The following is a 24,744-nucleotide window of genomic DNA, read 5'->3' as shown; positions in this document are numbered from 1 at the left end:
ATACTGGAAGAGGACAGCCAGACTGACCCAAGAGGTCACGCCCTGCTCGTGTCACCCACACAGGCCACACAAGGTGTGCTTTACCAATATGCAGGTACATGAAGGAAACAGCTTAAGACACTCCCATTCCAAATTATGATTTCACTAATGGACTATTTTTACAAGAAAACCCTAATACCCGAACAAGTAATTCCTTGTCATTCAACATATTCATTTCCTGAGTTCACGAAGTAAGAGTTGTGTATAGAGGCGTTCTCTCGTATTAGTTGTCAGCTGAACTGGCAAAATAAAGGCTTAATTTTGGTTTCCTTAGATTTATTCAAAACTACCCATAATTATAAGAAAATTGGGATTTTTTTCCTCATCAATTTTATTTGATGAAAATGTTAGATAATATTACTTATAATAATAGTTTCTGGAAGAATGACACTGTTAAGAAACCTCAAGCTAGAGTTTAATTCTTTATCCCCATTAGAACACAGTGAACTTTAAAAGATTTAACTTAGTTGTATAGAAGTCTATTTAGTACTTACTGATCATGAGGGGACTCAAATGACCTTTTTTAAGGATAAAGACTTGCTAAAATCAACTTCTGATACAGACTAATAGTTCAAATTCTATTCTAAACAGTAAGGCATATGAGAACAGATAGTAGAATTCATTTGTATTTAAGAAGCCATTTTAATTAGAAATTACATCCTACAGACAGGTGTTATTCCAAGGAGTTTCATTCCACTGGCTAGGACAGAACGGACAGCTCTGAAAAGATGAAGTCTGGCCTACAAAATAAAGAATGATCAAACATTCAATTCAACAACAGGCTAATTATAAATGAATAAACTGAATGTCTTAATGTAATTCTAACTTCCTTCTAATTTAAAGTAGGAAGAGCATCTCAAAGGGTACTAGGGTTTGCTCTAGGCAAGGGATGGCAAATCCCTCGCAGCCCTATGGGAAGACCGCTGGCCAAGGGCCAGGAGTGACAGTGTCATCCTAAGAGCATCCAGGTAGGGGACTCATCACGCACTGTGACTTAGGAAAATGGGTTTCATACTCTAGTACGTTGGAAAGTATACAAATATTGATTGTCACAGCCCAATTCCTGAGACTAGTTCACAGACAGGATACCAGAGATCACAGAAAATACTGAACATACCCCAGCCACTTCAGGAGGACTGTCTTTTACGTGCAGTGTTTTGTGTGCCACAGCTGCAAGATGACTGAGACGAGAAGAGAAATGATTAGGACCGTCAGGAATCTCCTCTTGTAACATGTAAGCTTGACCTCTAACCTCATTCCCTCACCAAAAGGAAGTCAAAGCCTAGAGCCTAGAGCCATTAAAGGATGTGTCCAAACTTGGCAAGTCAAGACTGAAATTCACTACCTTACTGTAACAGGCAGAGTAAAAACACAGGAAACTCACACTTCAGATTTTGGCTCTGGTTCTATTGGTATTAGGTGGTAAATTCTTAAGGTTATGTTTTCGTTAGTTTTACAGGTATAGGGGATTCCTTTCTAATAAGTAGTTTTTCCTCATTTAGGCATCCTTTAAGATGAAAAGTGTACCATGGCCTGACTTCCCCTCTGTATGGTGAAGAGGTGAATAAAGATTCGTTACTAGTCTGCTCTACACATACACTGGCCAGTCTTTAAAGCATCTTTTCTGTTTAGGTATTACGGCAGCAAGTAAAACAGTGTGCCAGAGAATGATGCTTATGATACTGGTTTCAAAAGACTTTCTGGTTTCTTGGTCTAAATGGAATTTAAAGGAAAAAAAAAATTACTTCAATCTGGGGAAGACAAGATAAGAAACAATAAAAAAAACATTTACAAAAAATCTCTGATTTCAGTAAATCTGGAGTAAAATCAAATGTTTCTTTTCTCACACAACTTTAAAGGAATATATAGCTGTTGCTATTATAAAAGAAACTGACTAGAAGTTAAGTCTAAACTAGCGACCATGAAATCATCCCTGGCTTGCCTCCCAATTCATTCTCTGCCCTCAAGCTGATACCTTCTGTGCCTCTGTGTAGAGCCTCTTTACGGACCCCACTGCTTTGAAAATAAGTCAGAACACCGCAGTGCATGGCAGAAGGCCTGCACACACTTTATCTCTCATGCCTCCCGTGACCATGCTTGTAGCTCCTTTAATGTAATGTTCTTGCTCAACTCTGGGCTGTTTCTGCCCTCTCTGCCGCCTTACTCCTCCTGCTTAGTATCACTCCTTTCCTCTAAGAAGCCCTCTCTGACCCCTCAAGGCTGGGCTGCGGGCCCTGACACTGTGTCTTACACCCACTCTGTCCTAACACCTGGGCACTGTCTGTCACCACCAGTGATAAAGCTGTTGGTTCCTGTTCAGTGGACTGTAGTGAACATACTTATCACCGATGGATAAATGATCATTAATTGCTAATTTGTAAAGAAAAGCAAGAATTCCTAGAACTTAAAGCACATTTTTTAGGCCAAGGGATTGTTTATAGGAAAACCTGAGATGAAAAGTCCTTTGTTCTTAGATTAGGTCTTAAATGTTTTAAAAATGTTTTAAATGTTTTAAAAATAGCAAGAGTATAAAGTACCTTAGAGTTAGAAGGTAGCTGACAATGTGCCTGGGTTGAAGGTCCTGAGATGATCTATAAAGCACCTCGTCGAACCTAAATAAGATGACAGGAGCAGTTGGCAGGGAAGACTGTGCACATATTACACTAAGATGTTAAGACAAAGATCTTGGATGTAAGGTTGACTTGACGTCATTAAGTGTGAAGGTATATGAAAAAAGACCTTGTGTGCATTTGAAGGTCAAGGCACATTTTCTTTTCTTGCAAATTCTTTGATGGTAGTTGCTTTCTGTGTCATTTAATATCCCTCAGGATTAGCCCAGAGCAAAGATTCAATTCATGGCTATTAAACTGAATGTAAAAAGCCTTTAGCCACATTCGGGAACATAGTCTAGAAATTAGCAGTCAGACTCTTACCTTCAAGATCAAGAAAACCAGGCTGGCTTATCTTTCCCAATTTAGTCGAAGGTGAAGCAACTAAGTCCTGATGCCAGGAAAGAACCACTGACCATTGAGTGGCAATTAGAGAAAGTGGCCTTATAAACACCTCCATCCTCGCCAGCAATGCTTGTGAGAGCTCAAACGTGTGGGCTCTTGCCCAGTGTGGGCCTATCAGGTAAATACTTATTTGAACCATCAAAAAGACTTACGATCTTGGGGAAGTTATACAAAGGCAGGGACTTGCTTTCACTTATTACTGAAGGTGCAAGATGATCTTTTCCAAAACCTTTCAGGTTATGCTTTTCCCAGGCTTCACACTCTCATGCCATGATCTCGACAATGTTAGGCACCGGTGCTAATTCAGTGGTGATAGTATCTTTAAGACTCAAGGACTGACCTTGAGCACGCCCTCTGTCTGCCCTTTGAGGCCATACCTTCAGGAAAATTCTGTTTAGAGGCAGGAGGCAAGAGCTAGCTACTAGCCTGTTCATTCCAGGGATCAGCAAACTGCCAAGAGTCATTTCACTGAGCAGAAGTCAAGCCGGTAACACTAGAAAACCATACCTGAGAAGATGCTGGAGAATCAAAACAGACTGTGGCTCTTGTAAGCAAGCAGGGTTGAAGTCATTCAGATAACCACACCCAAAAGTCTCTTCCAGACTGTTCTCAAAAGTTTAAAAACAACAAAGGATCAAACAGTCATTAAAGGACACATAATACAAATGGTGAACACCATCTCATAATACAGTCTTGTTCTCCTCAATATAGCCCCAGACTTTGAAGCTAACATTGAAGCTAACCTGATGCCTCAGTTTTTCCAAAATCTGTTTCTTCATCTGAAAACAGAGTATATTCTTTGGCAGGGTTATTCTGATTGAAGGTAATACACATAAAAGCATTTCTTACGAGGTGCTCAAAATAAACATTTTTTTAAAAACCCACAAAAACCAAATACAGTAGGCAGTCCCCTGAACTCCAAGCAGTATCACCTATGAGATGCTGGAGAAAGCCGGGGGCTGGAAGGACAGAGCCTCCCCTCACCTGTGCAGGCGGGCATGCGTGTACTGGAGGAAGACTCCGGTGTCCCCACGACTCTGGAGAGCTCGGTCCCAGCTGAACTGATAGTCAGATAAGAGTAAGCCCCTGAAGTCCTAAAATGAGAGAGTAAATACTCAGCACTGGGATTTGTTCTCGTATCGAACAAAAGGGTCTCCTGGGGAGCAGTCTTAGCAGACCTGAATAATGAGGGCTGCGAGGCCGACCCTCTCGGCAGTCTCCCGGGGGCTCTCCAGTTCTCTGGTGGCTGAAACAGAGGCAGCTCTTTACCCCGCGTGACAGCGCAGAACGGGAGACCGAAGGGGAGACAGACCTGCCAAAAATGTGGGCTGACGGTACCAAGAACAAACAGGCTCACAGCGGGCAATTTACTTTCCTCATTTGAGCTCATTCACCTTTGATAATGACAATCCCCTTGTCGACATTAAAAAGGAAGAAACATAAATGTATTTTTCTTATAAATACTCCTTGTAAGACATCAGATGCAGCTGTTATTTATTTTTCTATGGGTGAAGGCTAAACAAAGCCATACGGACTTGTGACTTGTTTCCAACTATGTAGTACGGAAACATCACATAACCAACAATGGAATGTCCCTGAGAAGAGACCCAGAGTTGAATCGGTTCAGATCAAGGAAGCAAAGAACACCCCTGGGCAGCAAGTCTAAAACTTCAGGCACCACTAATGAATGCAAGCTTTTGTTGACAAGGTTAGTGAAAGTCCAGCAAAATGTGTAAGAGTGGCGTGTAAGTTAGGACTTCAACAAAAAAGTGGATTCACTTTTAGTAAAGGCCATGTTTTGTAGCATCCTTAATTGAATCTCATTTAAAACATCTTCCAGAAAAGTAACATCTCCTCTTCGAGTCTTCATTCCCTGCACCACTCCAAAGGGCACATGCCGGCACCTGAAATCAAGTGGGCAGCTCGTTAACGGAAAAACCAAAAAAGAGGTGGTGATCATATATAATAGCCTTTGAGACAGTAGTTTGACCTTTTAGAGAGGGGTTTTAAAAAATTAATAAATTGAAATGTGTAATTTGTCACAGGTGTTAAACACACAGCTTAATTTTTCAGAGATAACTAGCCTGTGATTAAACTACTAGTTGCCTTTATGAAAAAAGGAGATGGGGATAATTCTGAAAAGGAAGCCATTGAGAGCAAATATCTAATAAAAACATGTTTCTCAAATGTTTATAAGCTAGAAATTGATATAATCAGGACATAAATTCATGCAAGAAATAAACATCTTTTCCATACTAACATCTTGAAACAAAGAAATGAGGTCTGAATGAAAATCTTTAACAACTTGATAAATTTTTGGACCCGGTAAACCCAGCAACTCTTCATTGATCCTGAGCAGGAACTTAAGAACCACACTGATGGCATTACCTTTCTGCCCAGTCATATCCCATCATCTGCAGGATCTGGAACACTTGCTGAAAATGCCTTTTTTGCCCTTTATCTGTCTTGGGGAAAAAAAAATATTTAAAATGAAAAGAACAGTGATAATCTATAAAAATAGATTGGATACGTATCAAAATACACTGAGTTTTTAGTATCATTGCCAATTGGTGTATTTTAAATAAACACACAGGAACGTGAAGTGAGAAGGAAGTCTAAGCTGTGCGCCCTACGAGAGGAGGAGGCCAGGGCTGCAGCCCATCAGTGCATCGGGGGGAAACGGGGAATTTTATCTTCTGAGTATTCTTTTCAATGAAATTCCTTTTCTCTTAAATGTTATAGCTTTTATCTCCAGCAAGGCCAAAGCTAAGCTGTATTAAGATATTTAATGGCAACTTCTTCTCTTTAGGAGAAAGGGAGGCTGCACATGGTAAGGAGGGGAAGGAGGACAACTGGACGACCACCACGCAGCCAAAGAACAAACTACTGATCCGGGCAACAGCTCGGCCAAGCCTCTGGGCATTCATTCACTGTGCCGAGTGAAAAGGGCCGGGCTCAGGTGACCGACCGGGATCTCATTGGCACAACATTCTCAGAGTGACAAAACTGAGAGATGAGGAACAGAGCAGTGATTGCCAGGGGCAGAGTGAGGGGAAGGTATGGTTATTAGGGGTGAGGGTGGGGGGCAGTGTGATGATTAAAGTGGTTGCAACTAGGGAGTTTCTTTTGTGAGGGAACAGTTCTGTGTTCTGAATGCGGTGATGGTTACATGAATCTAAGTGTGATAAATTTCATAAAAAATACCCCCCCCTCCCCCCCCCCCCCACACACACATATCCAGGCCCACACACAGCGCATGTAAAGATTGGTGAAAAAACTAAGGTCTCTACCAATGTCAGTTTCCTGGTATTGACAAGTATTGTGGTATGTAAGGTATTATCTGGGGAAGGCTGGGTTAAGGGTATATGAAAACTGTTCTGTTTTGAAACTTCTTGTGTCTTAAAAGTATTTAAAATAGAAAGCTTTTTTTAAATTGCCTTATAGTGACCTATACATATTCATTTTCCATAAACATTTTCCTGATTTGGGTATTTTTTTTACTATGAAACAGTATCATTTCTTTTAATCATTGTGATTGCCATCTTAAATACACTTACCAGAATTTTCTCAACAGTTTGACAAATTATTTTTCCATAGTTTTCAACATGGCATCCAATTTTTATCTTTGTAGTTGTCATGAGGTAGAGCTCATAACTTTTGTTTTTTATTGTGATGACTTACCACATAAATCATTGTATCAAAATTATACTTGTCCATTCGATCTATAGCAGCTGCAAGATCTCTGGGGAAAAAAAATCCTGTAAATTATGAATTACTAAGCAGAGTTGAGTAATAATTTGCTTTACCTATGTAATAGTAATCAGGGTTTTCCAATTAAGGACTCCTACTACCTGACAGCCTGATGTATGCTGCCCAAGCTTAGCGAAGCCCAGTACCACACTCCTGATGCAAAGCTCTAACAGAAAGAGCTTTGGGAAAAACACTAGTAATAAAAATGGTGTGAGAAGATTAAAAAAAGTAAATAAAAGCTCTGGGACAAGTGGTAGTAACAACTCAAAATGGCTCTAAGCAAAGTGTCAGCAGGTAAATATTTTATGATTTACTAATTAACACTCTACTGGAAGAGTCACCTAATTGTCACTTTTCTGCAATACTTAAAACACAGGAGTGCTCTTGTGGCTACTCTTACTAGTCCCACCAAAGACTTCCAGGGCCTTAGAATGATCACAGCAATACCTCGGAAGACAATCAAGTCCTCTGACAGAATTCCACATATCTCTTTTATCTCTGATTAAGTACAAACAACTCAGTTTGCAAGTAGCATAAAATAATGAAAAATAAACCATAAACTATGATATTTTAAGCCAAAATTATGAAAATATTGAAACTCAAAATTAAAGCTATTTTTGGTTAGTCATAGGACAGTGGGAGGATATACAAAGCCCCAGAGCTTCTGTAACACTGCAGCTCATCGAATGGCCTCCGCACCCACCTCCCGATCCTGGCCTAACCTGGAGCAAGCCTGCTCAATGGAGGCAAACACCGGCTCTCGAGGAACAAAACAATCTCACCCTTTATGTATAAAGCACACATACGCTTACAATACATGCATACAGTCTATCTGTGCTACTAAAATTCCACGACGGTGGACCAGTAGGAAAAACATGGCTAAAAGCTCCTGGGAGGGGATACAGTAATAACACCAGAAGGTGATGAAACATCGGGATAGAAGATCATCCCCCAAATAAATTCACAAATATACACCCCAGTATATTTTTTTGGCTTGAGCCAAGGACAAAATGAGAGTCTTTGATCCAATGAAAGAATACATGATAAGAATATAAGAAAAAGTTCTAGGCTGAGTTTGTGGAACCTGACCTTGAAAGCCAGAGACATTTAGTTCAGGTCCCTCATTTCACAAAGCAGGGACCGAAGGCCCATAGTTTCTGAACAGAACTCCAGTTCTCCAGCCTCCCCCTGCGCTCAGCAGTATTCCCCTGCACTGCTGTTATTACCACTCCCTTAATTCACATCCACACACGCAGATGTGTCTCACATCAGGAACCCACTGCAAGGGCGGAAAAACCACAGTTGGAGCACGGAGAAAAACCAAGTATTTCAACAAATTTGAAAATTGTTGAACAGTTGTCAAAAGAGAGTTACTCTCCCCAACGAAAAAAAAGAGAACATACAGGCATTAATACACAGAAAACCCTCGACCTAGTAATAGCCCCAAAAAGATACATCAGCACATAGAGTGTTTATGATGTGATGCCTCTATTCTGAGTGGACACATTTCTTATAACCATTGCTCAAGGGTTTCTTTATTTAATCTGTTGAACAATGATTACCTGGCACAAAAAATCTTCTACTGTATATATATTTTTATCTAGAAAAAGAAATGTATGTCTTAGATATACAGGTTCTTCTTACTTCCTAATCCCATGAGTATGGAATTGATAAAGGCAAATGCCAAAAAACAAGAAATTAGGAATCTTCCAGGAGACAGCAAGAGAGCTTGATAGTTGAAGGTGTTTGGAACAAATGATGGTAAGGCGACAACAATAATACAATATCATTACTTTATGCTACAAAAGTGGTTTGTGATCCATCGTCAAACCCTGACCTGGGAGGCACTGGAGCCCTCGGCTGGCAGTGCTCTGAGTATGGCTGTGTTTGCTGGTGTGGCTTTTCTACTATCCTGTTTTCTCCTTCCTATTGGCTTTGTCCCAGAAATACGTGTGCTTGACAAATGTAGTTTTTATTGACTAAAAAGACTGCTGCTTTCCACAGGGGTCAGTCACGGAGACAGATGAAAACAATATGAGCAATATGGCTTACTTCTCCCTTGGCCTACTTTATTTCTGTGCGTGTAGGAGGGTCTTTACACAGGACACTCCTGACGCACACGGCCATCTTCCAGTATACATTTCCTGCTAATGTGCATTTGTAAAACATTTATAGTTGATTATGAGATACCTCAGTTTTATAGTTTGTAAAACAATGTATGAAACTGTAGAAATCCTACAATGTTTAACTCATTGTGAGTAGTTTTTCAGTCACTTTTCTGATATTAACCCTTTCCAGAAACTGTTGGCAATATATGTATTTTGAATGATGAGAACAAGGATTTAGAAGCTTGGAATTGTTAACAGCTTTGAGGATAGAATGATTGTCTTAGCACTGGTCCTACAACAAAGAATATGAAGTCACATACGTATCTTAATGGGGACTTTCATGTAAGATACAAACCTGGTTGCATAAAGAGAAGTCCCATCACTTCGCCTTACAGTACAAATTGAGGGGTCACCGTTCCTAGAAAGATCCACCACAGCTGTTCCTTTTCTAGAAATGCAGAAAGGTAATTCTGAAGCAACATAATAAATCAAGACCTTTGAGAGTATAGTATCTACAACATTATCTTGGCAAATCAGAAATATTTTCAATGCATAAGTAGGAATAAGCAGTGTAACCAAAAATAAAGAAAAATGAGGGGTTTTGACCCTGAATCTAATAAGAATGGGTATGATATAATTAATATTTGTAATTAAGATTCACCTTTTTAAAAATCTGTAGCTCTGGCTAAGGTACTTGCATAAAGTCTTTAACATAGCCAGGTGAAAAATGAGATTTCAACTGCACTTTTAACCATGAAATATTATATTCTTCTTCTAATTCAAATTATTATAACATTCAATATTGGCTAATTTTTAACATGCCAGAAAATACCCTTGATTAATAAAACCATGGAATTTTGTTAGTCTTTCCTGCCTGATCAAAAATTGGAATCCAAATCAGGCCATGTGAGAGTTTTCCATAAGGACATGACTAAGGATGTTCCGGACCACATCCTCCACGTCCTTCTCTGGGAGGAGGGTGAGCGAAATCGCTCCGGTAGAGAAGCGGCCCTGCTAGGCACGGGCTGCTTTGCCGCCTCATCCATGGGCCTGGGCTCCTGCGGCTGGCACTGCTGGTTTGCCCGGCTGGCAGCTCCAAGCCGAGGGAGAGCCCGGCCTCAAGCACGAGAACCATCCCCGTCTCACACGGTAACTCCAGGGCCACCCTGATTTCATGGCATTTTTTCTTTCCCTGCTTCCTGATTTCCTCATTTTATTTATCAGAAAAGCCTGTTGTATTATGCCTGTTTTCAAAAGCTGTCTTAAGTCCTTTTTGAGCAGGAAAGGATTTTTTTAAAAGACAAGGCTGAGTAAGAAGACATGAATGTATTCCCTTCTTTCAGTTCTCTGCCACAACCAGCCAGCCTGTGCAACCTTAGGCAGCCCACTGCGCTTTCTTAATTCCTAGTCCCACCAGGAATTTGCCTCGCATGTAAAGAGTAGGTGGCATTGTTTCTCCCAACATTGCCAGGACTGAGTTATGGCAGCAAAAGACAGCATGTGGGAAAGTACTCTGAATAGCAAAAAGCACTATTAAAAAATGCCAGGAGGCTGCACACCATGTTCCGTTTTCCTGAGAGAATACTTCAGTACCAGTTCCAAAGAACAAATAACCTTACTAAAGAACAGTAACCTGACCGTACATTGTTTTCTGTAGGAGTCCTTTACTGTCCAGCAACTGTAAAACTTCTTGAGATTTTTCACGGTAAAATGATTCTCCTGAGTATTCATCAAAGTGTACTCCTAGCCGCTGAAGGAATTCAGAAACAAAAGAAAAAATGAGTTACATAAATGTCCTACTATTTTACCCTAAGACAAAATAGGATGCTTCTGCAGTCGGCCACACAGATGGGAAAATCATGGGATCAAGTCACCCCTGTGCTCAAGCCTTCCAATGGCTCCCCACACCAGCCAAGTCCGGGCAGTGGTACAGTGCTTCCAGTATGACAGCTGCTAGGCATAAAAGTCAGTTTTTCAGTCACACTGCTCATACTTCACATGCTCAGTAGCCACACGGGGCTAGCTGCTATCACGCTGGCAGCATGAGTGCATTTCCACCACAGCAGGACGCCAGACTGCACAGCCCTGGAAAATGTCCTACCTCACGCCCCACCCCACAACTGCGACCTCCCGTGCTGCCTGTCTTGCTTCCTCAGCCCAGCCACATGGTTCCTCTACTGGCTCTCCTCGCGGCATCCACAGGCAGCACCCCCCATTTACCCTCCCATGCTTCGTTTTTCTCCACAGCATCACCATCTAACAGACTATGTATGTTCTTGTTTAATTCATACTGTCTTTAATACTTGAGTCACTGTCTCCATGCTAGAATGTAAAGTGCGAGGACTTAAGTGTATTTTATTCCGTTATATTTCTCCTACCCCCTACAATGTTTATAAAACAAATTTACACCCATCACATACATGCCTAAGGAAGCAAAAGAAGAAAAAGTAATTAAGGAAAAGGAAAGAAATGCGAGGAGAGAAAAGCAAAGCCGGACTGAAAGAAGTATCTGAATGTCACCTGGGGTTCGGCCTGTGAAGTTCACAGGCTTTAGGATTATTTCTTAGTTCTAATTTTCAGCTCAAAGAACCATTACTGAGTCTTAATTTTCAACTCAATGACAAATATACTCTTAAGACAGGAGCTTAAGAAGGAGCTTCACTACCCAGTAGCACCCAGTCAAGAGCTGCACGTCACAGGACAGGAGAGCGGACGGGCACCTTGTAGATCCGGACGTACTCTTCGATGCTCAAGGCCCGGAACTTCTGCCACAGGGCAAGTGCTTGTGTGTCACCCAGTTCCAATCGCTGGAAGAACTCATGTGCTAATTCTGCTATACTTTTATCATCTGCTGCTTCTTTATTAACTTGCACATAAACCTAAAAGCACAACAGTACATTAAATGAAGCACAGTACTAGTCACTGTTAGCTTCAACAAAGAAAACAAAATTCAATCCTGATAATTCTCAGTTAAAAGCTATCCACTGCCCTCATTAGACTGTAGCCTGCTTTTTTCCCCCCCATGGCCCCTTCGTGAACCCTATAGACCCCTTTGCAAAATGATTTTAAATGGATAAAGTAAAATACACAGGACTGCAAGGTAAATAATTACATTGAAATACAGTTATCTGAATATTTTATCAATTTTGTGATGTAGTAATGGAGGAAAAGGCTAAGTTTCTAATAGAGGTAGTGAAAAATAACATGTAATTTTTTTCTTGCCATTCAAGTTCACAGAAACTTAGGTTAAGGTTAAGAATGCCTGGTTTAGATTAAGATAGCACTTATTTACAAAAGAAAATATCAAATTATTATTGCTGCAACTTCTCTGAGAAAAGGTGGAAGAAAGTAGGATGGTTCAATCTTGGAAAGAAAAGGTCACAGGATGATTTAGCAGTTGTCTTAAAGACTTTTCAAACTGTTTTCTAATTCCACAAAAGACCAGTAAAATAGGCCATCTAGAAAGAACTTTCAGATAGTTGCTTAGTCGCACTACACTTGGGCCCTGAGGAGGTGTGGGGCGTTCACCCAGGAGGGTTTCTGAACCACGTATCTGGGCCGGTTTAGTTCTAAACCCACCCAATGACAAGAGCAGAGACGGATGGCTTATTCAGGGCTGTTCCAGTTCCAGGACTCTGTGCCCCAATGCAGGTATTGATCATTTTCCCGTCTCCAAAATGCAGGTTAATAAATCACATTGAAATATGAACATTATAGCTCAAGGGGTATTGAAGTGCTTTATGAAGTTTCACTTACACGCTGTAACTCACTTCTGGGGTGAAACATGATCAATTTCCTATCTTCATATTTTTTCCAGAAAACTGTTAAAGTAGCAGGAAAGTAATAAAAATTGGCAAACTACCAAAAAAATATGAAGCCTCTAAACACAGTAATACCATCAAAATATGGCAGCAGCATTTGGGTTAGACAAAGGGGTTTTATTGCTGGAATATATTGGGACAACCGTAATGTGGCTTCTCCGTACTGGATTCTCCCGACAAAAGGGAGAGGGCGTTAAACATCTACCTCGAGGTATCAATGTCTCGGCTTTCATGGACCGCTTGTGTTATATCCTTAAATGGAAGAACTGCATGAATAAATACTCCTAAATCAAGGTTAAAACTAATTTATTTTTCCACTTTAAAACATATCGGGTAGAAAAGAGTTAATATAGCAGGCTTAATTAAGACTGCTATCCTTAAAATGGCCTGTTTGCAAAGGTAGCCAGTGATCGGCATCTGGGAACTTGGATTTTGGGAATGTTCCCACCAAACTGACTGGTAAGAGTGGCTCACTGTGCCTCAAGTGCAAACAAGATACTTTGTGTTAAACACCTGCTTTCCTTCGGGAGTTTGCAGTTTTTAGGACATGCTCAGCAGAGTGAACCTATGCATCAAACTCCGGTGGAAACCCTGGGCCCAGAGCACCCAATGAGCTTCCCTGGTAGACAACATTCCCACACGTTCCCACTTGTCCAGGAGGAATTAGGGGCACCTTCTGTGATTCTGCTCTGAAAGGACTCTGGGGAGCGTGGGCTTCGCTTCCCTCTGGCCTTGGCCCTACATGCCTTTCCTTTCTGCTGTTTTGCTTTGCAACCTTTTGCTGTCATGAATCAGCTGTGAGTTTATAACTACAAGCTTAGTCCTTTGAGTCGTCCTAGTGATTCACTCAACCTGGAGATGAATATCATAAAAAATTAATTTCCACGTCCTATAAGTCAGAAAACAGAGAAAGAATATTTTGGTAAGGTGTAAGTAAATAGAGTTACTGTAAGATAGTAAAGTAAAGATTTCCTGATTTTGAATGACCTATCCATTTTTCAGCTGCTTCATAGTCCAGACCACAGGAGTAAATACAAAAATACGTCTACAAATGGTTTGTGATTTCAAACCTCTCTCTCTCACACATACATACATGCACACAGTTTGTAAGGAAAAAATATACACACAATATCATTTTCAGAAGAGGAGAGGTTTTATTATTTTTATTTTCTATTACAGTATCATTGATATACAATCTTATATTGGTTTCAAGTATCCAACACAGTGGTGCAACAGTTACACATATTACTAAATTCTCACCTCACCACTAGTGCAGTTAATACCTGTCAACACAGGGACATGTCACAGACTCATAGGCTATATTCTCTGTGTTGTACTAACATCCCCATGACCAACTTATATTATGACTAAGAATTTTTGAACCCCTTTATCTCCCTCTTCCCCCGCTCACCCATTCTGAACCCTCTTCCATGGTAACCACCAGTCACTTTTCAGTGCCTTTGCTATTTTGTTGATTTTGTTTTGTTTTGTTTTTAGATTCCACAAATTAAGTGAAACCATATGGTACTTGTCTTTCTCTGTCTGGCTTATTTCACTGAGCATAATACCCTTTAGGTCCATCCATGCTGTTGCAAATAATAGGGTTTCTTTTCTTTTTATGGCTGAATAATATTCCATTATGTATATATACCACCTCTTCTTTATCCATTCATTACTGATGAACACTTATGTTGCTTCCATACCTTGGCTACTATAAATAATACAGTGATAAACATAGGGATGCATGCATCTTTTTGAATCAGGGATTTTGTTTTCTTCATGTAAATTCCTAGAAGTGGAATTACTAGGTCATATGGTATTTCTATTTTTAGTTTTTTGAGGAACCTCCATACTGCTTTCCACAGCAGGTGCACCAATTTGCATTCCTACTAACACTGTGGGAGGGATCCTTTTCCTCCACAACCTCATCAACACTTGTTATTTCTTGTTTTTTGGATAGAGGCCATCCTAACTGGTGTGAGGTGATATGTCATTGTGGTTTTGATTTGCATTTCCCTGATGATTAGTGATGTGGAGCATCTTTTCATGTGCCTGTTGGCCATCTGAATTTCTTCAATGGAAAAATGTCTGGTCAGGTTATCTAATCTGTTCAGGTTGTTTGTTTTTTTGGTATTAAGATATATGAGTTCTTCATATATTTTGGATGTTAAGTCCTTATCAGATGAGTCGTTTACAAATATATTCTACCATACTGTAGGGTGCCTATTTGTTCTGCTGATGGTGTCCTTTGCTGTATGGAAGCTTTTCAGTTTGATGTAGTCCCACTTGTTCATTTTTGATATTGTTTCCCTTGCCTGAGATGTGTCCAGGAAAAAAACTGCTCATGCTTATGTTCAAGAGAATTTTGCCTATGTTTTCTTCTGAGAGTTTTACGGTTTCACGACTTACATTCAGGATTTTGATCCATTTCGAGTTTACTTTTGTGTGTGGAGTTCGACAGTAATCCAGTATCATTCTCTTGCATGAAGCTGTCCACAGTTTTCCCAACATGAGTTATTCAAGAGGCTGTCTTTTCCCCATTGTGTATTCATGGTCCCTATATCATATATTAATTGACCATATATGTGCAGAGAAGCACCTTGAGGCTGAGCTGCTACTGTAGGGGGATGGAGCATTTGGGGCTCCTTAGATACCCAACCTATTGGGCCAAAGGAGGGCTGGGGAAGTGTCATCCACATGCTCTTTCTGCTGCGGAGGGAGATCCGTCCAACCCTCACCCCTCTGGCATTCTTCCCACTGCTGGCAAATCTTTCTAACTGCTGCCTGTTTTGGGTCTCAGTGGGACCAGTGGAGCATGCCTGTCCTCCACAGTGGCTGGAGTGTCCGCCTCCCACAGTGCTCCAACTCCCCCTGGTGTTCAGGCCCACTAATCATCAGAACCCGATGCGATGCGGGCTCTGTTCCCAGAGCAGGTCTCCAGGGCCGGGTGTGCAGAGCTCCCAACTGGCTATTTCCCCCTGCTCTGTTCCTCTTCCTTCAGCCCATGGGCTTGGGTCCTGCTCTATCATGTCTCTGCCACTTCACCCTTCTCTGCGTGGTCCTCTCTTCACCAGGTACAGGTGGGCTCTTCTGGAGCCTCGGGCTGTTTTCGAAGTTACTGTGTCTGGAGCTGTTTCCTTGGTGTGTACATGCGAGGAGGTTTCTGCCTTGCTTTCCTAATCCACCACCTTTTCTCCCCTCCACAAGAGGAAAGGTTTTATGTTGTTTTTAATCTAGAACTCTAAATTCAAATAATAAGCACATTTAAAAATTGAATATATTCAAACTACTGGTAAGAATATTTTTAGAAAAAACTTCACTAGAATCTTTTGCCTTTATGATATACAATAGAAATAATTAAAATAAAACAAAAAACCCCTAATACTTGAAGAATTGGCATTTCAGCAATTTGTAGTTATAAACCAAACATTACTGAAAATCAAATGACATTATCAAACAGAAGAGCCTTAATTATCATTTAACAATCTGTGTGTAAATGCACAATATAAAACTGTAATTAAAAAAAACTAATTATTAACATTCATCATTGTTTTAGAAAAAAATGCTTTTTTTGTTCACAAAATAAACTTAATATTATGTGCTTCTGAAATTATAGGAAGTTTTTAATTTATAGTTACCATGAACATTTTACCCTTAGAAAAATACACATTTTGAGCATAGCTTTCTTTTCAGGCTAGTTCTAGATACAAAGGGAATAAAAAGGAAATTTTAAATTTGGATTTGATAAGAGAATATGGTTTAAGAAAGTGTTTCTGAGGATCAAAGCACAATTCTTTCCTTTGATTACTAGAATGCAAAAGCCAGCTGTAGTTCCATTAGGGAATATGAAATGTCTGAGGCTTCCTTAAAAAAATATTAACCTTTTCATTATTTCTAGATGTTGCACTTCCAAAAAGCACATAACATTTCATTTCTGATTTAATTGATTAAGATAATTACAGTTAGCTCTTTAGGATGATCTACCCAAATGCTAAGAAATAAATGTGAAAAATAAAGTAGTAGTTAATGCCCTCTTACTTCCTTTTAATATCTTTAATTTGATTCTAGAATACTATTAACTGCATACGTAGTTTAATTTGCTGCTGCAGGACTCTTAACCATACCCCTGGTTATTTCTGTGTTAAAACACACAGTCACTGCTAAGGACGGGTAGCATAACCAGGACACTAATGACCCTTTTATCTCTGTATTTATTTGTCCACTATCTGAAAATGCAGTTAATTTTGATCTTGCATTTTAGAGAAGACATGTTAACAAATTCATGATTATAATTCAAAGTAAAAAGCTCATTGTTAGTTTAATATTTCACGTCTTGATCAGAAATCTGTTAGTGAATTACTAGTTGAGACAGAATATTAAGTGAAATATTAAGGTAATTCAAACAGATTATAATTTAACATTATCAATCAACAATAAAGCTAACAAGTCAGAACATGCTAGGTCAAAAAAATTCATTTGAGGTAATTAAGTCATTAATTATCAAATTTCTCCTTAGTACATTATTATCAGCAGGATATAAACAGCATTTTACTATCCATTCATAGTCTTTTAATATTTGGAATCTATGTTTATTCTGTGTATGTGTGTGTGTATATATATAATAACATCCATGATATCTTACACCCATTATTCAAGGGTAATAATTACTAACTTCATAGATCACCATGCACCAGGGCCTTAATAAATACTGTATGTCTCATGCTGAAAGAAATGTTTTTTGTAGCTTTCAATGTGGGGAATAATTGCCGAGCTATTAATGTGCACTCTGGCCTTGCCTGGTACTTCTGTCCTTGTTTTAAGAACACTCAAGAGGACAGGAGGCACCGTGGTCCTGTCCCATAGGAATGAGGTCTAGGAGAGAGGCGAGCAGCTCTGTGGGGGATGGACAAGAGCAATGGCGCAGTAGGAGAGCCGCTAGGAGAGGAAAGAACCACCTGAATCGAGAAGGGGATGGCGGATGCTCCCGGGAACAGCAGAAGCTGGGCGGCCCCTGGGGGTGGCAGCAGGGGGAACCCGAGCTGCCGGGAGACAGGAAAGAACCGCCTGAATCGAGAAGGGGATGACGGATGCTCCCGGGACCAGCAGAAGCTGGGTGGCCCCCGGAGGTGGCAGCAGAGGGCAACGGTTCATGATGACCCTACAGAGGGAGGCTGGCCTCTAGGTCTGCGAAGCTGGGCCACAGCAAAGACGTCCCGGGTGAAGCTTGTCACAAAAGTAGACTGGTGTGCCTCCATGGCATCATGAAAGCCTGGGTCCGGGGCACATCAATCAAGAGCAGTGTGGACTGAAGCCAAGAACAGGCCTCTAGGCCTGTCCTGGGATGCACAAGAGCCTGGGGAACTTGTGATTTGGGAGGCAGGGAATCCCCAACAATGACTTCCTTTAAAGCTGATTCTCACCGCTCTCAAAAGGGATGGCTGCTTCAGATTTAACTAAGGTTATAATTTAAGAGCTATTTTTTGCATGTAAATGTTCTCACAAGTAAAATTCACCCCAGTCATAACAATCACTTGTCTTGAAAAAGGTAATGTGACCTAAGCAATAAAGAAACTCTTGATTTCAATTCTTGTAAAATAAAAATTTCTAACTATATAAATAATCCTCTATATGCCTAGAATCAATTAGTCTTAAATTATTTTCTTCACTTAAGCTTGGGAAATTGTTTGGAGGCTCTAAAGCCAGGAAAAACCTGGTCTCTTGAGGAACAGATAGTTCCTCTACATTTAAAAAAAGGAGAACAAGTGAACATTATCATTCATCAAATTGGTGGCTTTGATCTGGCCTATTTTCTACTTACTACTTTTTATTTGCACCAATACAAGAAAACTCAGGGTTAAAATCTCTTATATACTATTATCTATTAATACCTTATCCTCTGACTTACTTTGTCTTTTTTACTAAAATGCTCATCACTGATATTACCTCAAATCCTTTTAGAAAGGATAAAAATAATGAAATACTATGGGGGGGATTGTGAACTTAAGAAAAAATTTATACTGTTTGTGTTAACATATCATGTTACCTTCAGAAATGTCAGTGCTAGGGTACAGGGCTAATGCCTACTTTATTGGCATGAATATTTATTTCTTATGAGAGACTGCTCATACTGTAGCAGAACTTCTATGGTTATCAAAGTCCATATTAACAAAAAGCAACAAGAAGTCAAGTCCTAAAGCCTATGTAGCAAACAAAAGAAAAGGGTAGATTGTATGTTCTTAGAGGTATAGTGTTAGATGTTACCAAGGTCCATTCAAGTAGTTTAAATCCAGGAGGAACCCTGAGAAATTACTTTTAAAAACTGTAACTAAAACAGATGAAAGTAGATAATGACACCCATATCCCACTAATTAGATTTAATACTTGCTAACTTTTTACCATAAGAAATTATTTTTTATATAATTGGAAAAGCTTTTTGATAAGCGTTCCAAAGCTTATTAGACATGTCTTCCTTGAGTCAATACTGTGAATTCTAAATAGCAAATATTTTAGTTATTTGGCACATCAGCCAATTTGGGGGGACACTACCCTACTTCATGACAACAAAGTAGAACAACTAAAGTAATGGTTTCCAACGATGGCCACTGAAAGTCTTAAGCACATACAACACAGAAATCTGGGAAAAGAATGACTATAGGTACAGAGAAAAACCAGTAATGTAGCAAAGCACAAAAATTAAAATGCAGTAGAGAAATGACCATGGGTGTTAAATACTTCCATCACAGAAATGCTAAAACTATCTAATCATTTCTAACCTGGCTGGAAAAGGAAACTGGGGGATACTGATCATGGTGTACTTTAGGGGGAGTTAGACCACAAAATCTGCTGCTGGATGGCATGCTTTATGTACAGACAACCATAAGGAATTATTAATTTTTAAACTCTTTCCTATCAATACAACTCTTAGTGGGAAAGAGTAAGAAAAAAATCTTATAGCTAATATTATAAATCAAAATGTAGGCATTCAAAGTGCAGTATAGACATGGACTCAGGATGAAATTACAAACCTTTAAAGGTCTTTAAGAATTAGAATGTTTTTCTTAAAGGTAACTACAAAGCCAGCTGCAAGAGAAAAAAATAATTTAACAGAAAGGTCTCTGTGGCTTTGGCTAGGGAAGGAAAGCATTGTGTGGCAACTCTCCTTCTCACACAGACATAACATCTTTGGTCTGGTCTCCTGGTAGGTCACTAACCTGGCTGATGTACCTGTGTTTTTTCTCATGAGGCCCAGAAATGCAGAGATAACAACTGGGACAATGAAAAGAAAACACGTCTCTGGAGATTAATTAGACAGGAAGAGCTTTATTAATGAACTTCAGCAAAGACTGAATAAGTATCTAAGGGACTAACTGAGGTAGAAAGAAAGGAGTCCACATTGGGCAAAAGCCAGGAAAAGGAGCTAAAAGGTAGAAATGAAAAAGCACACACAAATTCAGAGGGAAATGCATGTGCCTTCCCCCCACTGGAACCAGAGCAAAAAAAGCATACACTCACATTTTCCAAGTCTAAATTAATTATAGTTATTGCCATGAAGGAAGCCACAGGACATACCAATTGACAAAAAATTGAGAAAACTCCTTTCTGTATCAAGTCTGTTATACTACACGTTTATACTAAGAAGATTCTATACCTGGAGAAATACTGTTCCAAATCAAGTAAAACAGTAATAAAAGAAACACTTGGATTTGAAAATGAAAAGAACTCCTTAGTAAAATAAAAGCAACACTTTCAATTGTTCTGGTTCCTTGCTTTAAGGGACATTTTTTAAAAGTTCTGGGATTAAAAATGTGCTACCAAACTGCACAGTACTCTGAAAAAAAAAAAAGTTGAGGCATTTTCTAATATTGTCTCTTGCCAACTTACTTCAAAGAGATGCTGTAAAGGATTGGACTGGAGTTTTTCTTCATAGCCGAACAGTTGGAAGCCAGTTCCCAGAAGACCTACCATAATAATTCATGTATGAAAAAAATCATAAAATGGAACAGTAGAGAATAGTCATGGCAGGAAACAGGTCTAGTTCTATGAAGAGATCAACCTCTCCTAATTATGTATCCTGAGAACTTTGCAAAACACATGCTATCACCTTCTGCTACCCCATCAATTGAAAAGAGTCAAATTCAATATACCAAATTGCAGATTCAATATGCTGAATAGATTACTGAAATTAATTTCACAGAAACCAGTCCACTATGAGCTTACCAAAGGCAGGGTCTAGGACCTATTTATCTTTGTACTAACAGTGCCCAACACCTCCCTGGCAGGCATTAATAAAACAAGTATTTATTGAGCAGCTGCTACTCTGGGGAAGGACATCATGATGCTTAGGTGCTGGGCATACAAAATTTGTGAGAACAAACTGATGGGAAGTTATCTCAGAACTTTCTTTTTAAACTTGTAGATGTTAAAATAAAACAAAGGTAGGAACTGGCTTGGTGTTATATTATTTGTTCTTAAGGAAGTAACTGAAGGAAAACAATAGAAGACAAAACTTGAAACATCCCTCATTACTCCCAAGTGACCAAGCAATGAAATTCTTTTATCTGGTCATATGTTTGTCTTTTACGTGTCTTTTTAATTTTTTTTAGTCTTTAATGGTAAGTTTAGCATTCAGAGATAGTGTTAATTTGAACCTTTTTTTTCCCCCTAAAGTAATGGAGATTTCTAAACTAGCGATGAAAATTCCTAATATGGGCTGTGAATATTTATATCCTAGGATATCCTGCTAGAAGATGATCACAATTTCAGTTTGAAAAGATAGTTGCAGCCTGGGGAAAAGAGCAATAAAAGGCAGTTTAATTATTTAAAAAATCAATCTGTTTCCACACTATCAGCCACAAAGCTTCAGGTCTAAAGGAGCTTTGTCACTGAGCCTTGCTGCCATACATTTTTCTCTACAGGTTCTGCAGAAAGTGTAAAGAATGCTGCTGAGCACAGGGTTATTACAATACTCTGGAGGAACTAGAAAGATGACTGAAATATATGTACCAGCTCTATTCACTTTCAGCAAGAGCAAATGTAATTATGATTCAGGGTCTTGGGAGCAGGGTGTGGCAAGATGCCCAGTGTTCTAAAAAACAGAAACCGGAAGAGTAAAGGCCAATTCCATTTAACATTGAACCTAATATATTTTCAAAAACAAATTCTGTGATTAGGAACTGTCTGCCAACTTTCAATAGTGGAGAGCTAAAAGGGCCCAAATTAAAGCTCTTCAACAATGATGGTTATAATGCAAAGGTGGACGGCTCATTAACCATAGTAGTCCTTTAGAGAAAAACCGCAATAATAAAATTCTGCAGCTAAAGTTTAATGATGACGATAATCACACATTTGTCTCTATCTTTGAAAGGCCTAAATTAAGTCAAACTAACATATAGCAGGTGCCATCTATTAAATCTGACTGCTGGGCTTAAGGCCTAAGCCTGACTCCCAGCTGTTGTGAACTGCGGGTGAATTTTTAAAATGCAGGGCATGTTTTCTGACTCCTCCACAGTGAAAAGTGAGGGCACTGTTAGTATGTTCAAATTCAACCCTTTTTAGGATCTAAAAAAGATTTTTATTAACTGAAAGGGTAATATTCATAAGAGAAGACCATGACAAATCCTTTTTTGGGGAACCTGACTTCATCTCACTAGGTCTGGAGCAGTCTGATCAGTGAACTTCACAGTACTGGTGGCAGTGCACACTGCACTTTTTAGAAGCTTTAAATTTTACTGAGCTTTTCTTCTGGATTAGTGTTGTAAAACACTTCGAGGGACACATTCATTCGTCATTCTGAGTGTTTCTTATGTGCCAAGTGCTATGGATGCAAAAGTAATTAAGATATACAGTCCATGCCTTCAAGGAATATATCATCTAGCCGGGGAGAGAAGCACACAAGCAAGAACACAGACACCTACTTGGGTAGAGCTGGGAACTAGGGATTTGTGATGTGAGGTGGGCAAGTGTGTGTCTGTGTGTCAGAGACACTGGGGCTGGATCTTACAACACACATAGGAGTTGCCAGAGATTTTCGGTTTGCATTTCGCATGCTACCAGTCCTTCGTTATCTTACCGACTTCCTCTGCCTTGCCCTTCTACACCTTTACTACTGGTGTATACGAGCTAGGAGTGGTTCTGAGTAAACTCTTGACGCTAGAGATAATTTGTGACACTCACCTGAGTCTCATTCTTTTCTTTTTGATCGTGTCACTGTACAATTTTAGGGAAAGCCAAAGTATATCACTTTGTTTTTCCTCTAGGCCACTGGCCCAGGGTCTAACAACAGATCACCCTTCATAGAGGATGGCCCAGGGAGGCTAGACTTCACTTGTTTGAAAAATGGTGGGGCTGTGGTTCACAAGGGTATACTTAGCTAGACTTATTTCTTCCCTGCGTACTCACTTCTCCATTTAACTAACAGTATAAGCTACTTTTCTTTAATAAAAGTGTAAGAGCCTGTATTTATCAGGTTGTTCTGAATGTGCGAAGTCTTCTCCCCCAAAACTTGTGTAGTGAGAATTACTTCAATAAATAGAATATAAGATTCATACAAAAGAGCCACTAGGAAAAAAAATGGGTAGGAGGCCTTACTGTATCCACTGGGATCCTGCCTATACTCTGTCCAAATGATCAAGTGACATAACAGTAAAAGAAATTAAACTTTGCCGTGAAATGAAAAATAAAATCTCACACTTACTTACCAAACTGCATGCCCCAATCTCCAAGGTAATTTATTCTGGTTACTTGATGCCCTAAAGCTTCTTTGAGATTTGCTATAAAATTTCCTAGAAATCAATAAAATATAGTTTCTCATTTTTTGGCTGTTTTGGCTTAAGAAGCATGTGCTTCTCTGTTATCAAAGCATAACACAGAAAATTCTTTTAGCAAAATTTACCAACTCAGTTCTTTTTCACTAAACGTTCACCTATTGTGTTTTCATCTATGTTATGGAAAGGAAGTAAGGAATTATTTTGGGGGCAGTTATTCCAAACAATCTCAGTTTTCACAAGAAGAGAATTTCCACCAACATTAGTAGGAGTTGGGAACACATGTTAGAGTAATTGCTGTTTCAAGTCAATTCCAAGGACAGAAAATAACAGAATCTCAGTAATTAACAAGAAATAATTTGGCTGTGCCCTAAAGAATCTGAGCCATACTGGCCATTTTCTCAATAGCGCACTCCACCTCTTTCAAACACTGAAGTCCATCTTCGCACGCCTGCTCTCTGACAGCACACAGCAGTCCCAGGCCCTCCCCTTCATGCCCTGCTGATACAGGTTTGATAGTCAGCATCTCTCCTGCTCTCCTTCTAGTGTGCCCTCACATACTGCGGAGGCTGGAAACCTACAAATTCTATTGCCCACAATCTCTGTAGTTAGGGTTCCGGAAGTCATTTAGGTGTTGGCAATCAGATACACTGCATGTGAGATAGCGAAGGCAGAAGTGGCATGGAAGGGGAGCTGGAAGTGCAGTTGTGGAGGCTTTGTGTGTTGAGGGGGCATGACTTACAGTGGGCCTAGTGCTCTGCCATGTGACCTCCAAGGGAACCAAATGACAGAGCACGGGGCCGCCTCTGCTGCTACTATGAAGTCTAGAAGGCATGGCGGGGCTAGTAGCAGTTTCCAGACTGTAGCACTGGCAGCTTGGTTCTGCAACAGCGGAAGTGGTTGCAGAAAAGAAAGAAGCTCCCTTGACGATAAAGTTCTATGGCACAGTTTTGGGAGGCATTTATGTCAGCTTACTCCAGAGCTTCTTCAGCATTTCCAGCAACTCTGTAAAGTACTTAATATCCTTTAGTAAATCCCTCCCTGTGTTTACAAGCATGGATCTAGTTTTCTGCAAATAATCCCTCAGCAATATGCATACCTGACTTAAATTACTGCAGCTACTTTCCTTCCGGCTTCCCTACTTCTAGACTTCCTCAGTCTATATAGTCCCAGCAACAGGAACCACCCTTCCTCAGCTGTTGCTTGGACTGCATTCCTATTTTTAATTAGTATCTTATTACCTTATAAA

The 24,744-nt window shown here is 39.8% G+C and overlaps 1 protein-coding gene across 4 annotated transcripts in view; it reads right to left on the bottom strand.

The window, feature by feature from the left end:
* Positions 1 to 661: 661 nt before the first annotated feature.
* Positions 662 to 24,744, bottom strand: part of RARS2 (arginyl-tRNA synthetase 2, mitochondrial) — a 75,510-nt gene continuing 51,427 nt past the window's right edge. For 3 of the 4 annotated variants that reach the window (XM_017671695.3, XM_017671697.3, XM_017671698.3), the window contains 14 exons: positions 23,430 to 23,513; positions 20,614 to 20,690; positions 11,632 to 11,790; positions 10,555 to 10,661; positions 9,267 to 9,359; positions 6,735 to 6,795; positions 5,442 to 5,518; positions 4,833 to 4,957; positions 4,232 to 4,299; positions 4,038 to 4,147; positions 3,561 to 3,656; positions 2,577 to 2,651; positions 1,157 to 1,220; positions 662 to 779 (listed from right to left, as the gene is read on the bottom strand). In XM_017671695.3, coding sequence (XP_017527184.3) covers positions 693 to 779; positions 1,157 to 1,220; positions 2,577 to 2,651; positions 3,561 to 3,656; positions 4,038 to 4,147; positions 4,232 to 4,299; positions 4,833 to 4,957; positions 5,442 to 5,518; positions 6,735 to 6,795; positions 9,267 to 9,359; positions 10,555 to 10,661; positions 11,632 to 11,790; positions 20,614 to 20,690; positions 23,430 to 23,513 — 1,283 coding nt within the window. In that variant the 3' untranslated portion in view covers positions 662 to 692. The remainder of the gene's footprint in view (positions 780 to 1,156; positions 1,221 to 2,576; positions 2,652 to 3,560; positions 3,657 to 4,037; positions 4,148 to 4,231; positions 4,300 to 4,832; positions 4,958 to 5,441; positions 5,519 to 6,734; positions 6,796 to 9,266; positions 9,360 to 10,554; positions 10,662 to 11,631; positions 11,791 to 20,613; positions 20,691 to 23,429; positions 23,514 to 24,744) is intronic. The other variant, XM_037013881.2, reaches the window with a different exon arrangement.

The sequence above is a fragment of the Manis javanica genome, chromosome 13 (genome assembly GCF_040802235.1).
Source record: "Manis javanica isolate MJ-LG chromosome 13, MJ_LKY, whole genome shotgun sequence".
Classification (NCBI taxonomy): Eukaryota; Metazoa; Chordata; class Mammalia; order Pholidota; family Manidae; genus Manis; species Manis javanica.
The sequence above is the reverse complement of the archived record's forward strand: the minus strand, read 5'-3'. Positions and strand labels throughout refer to the sequence as shown.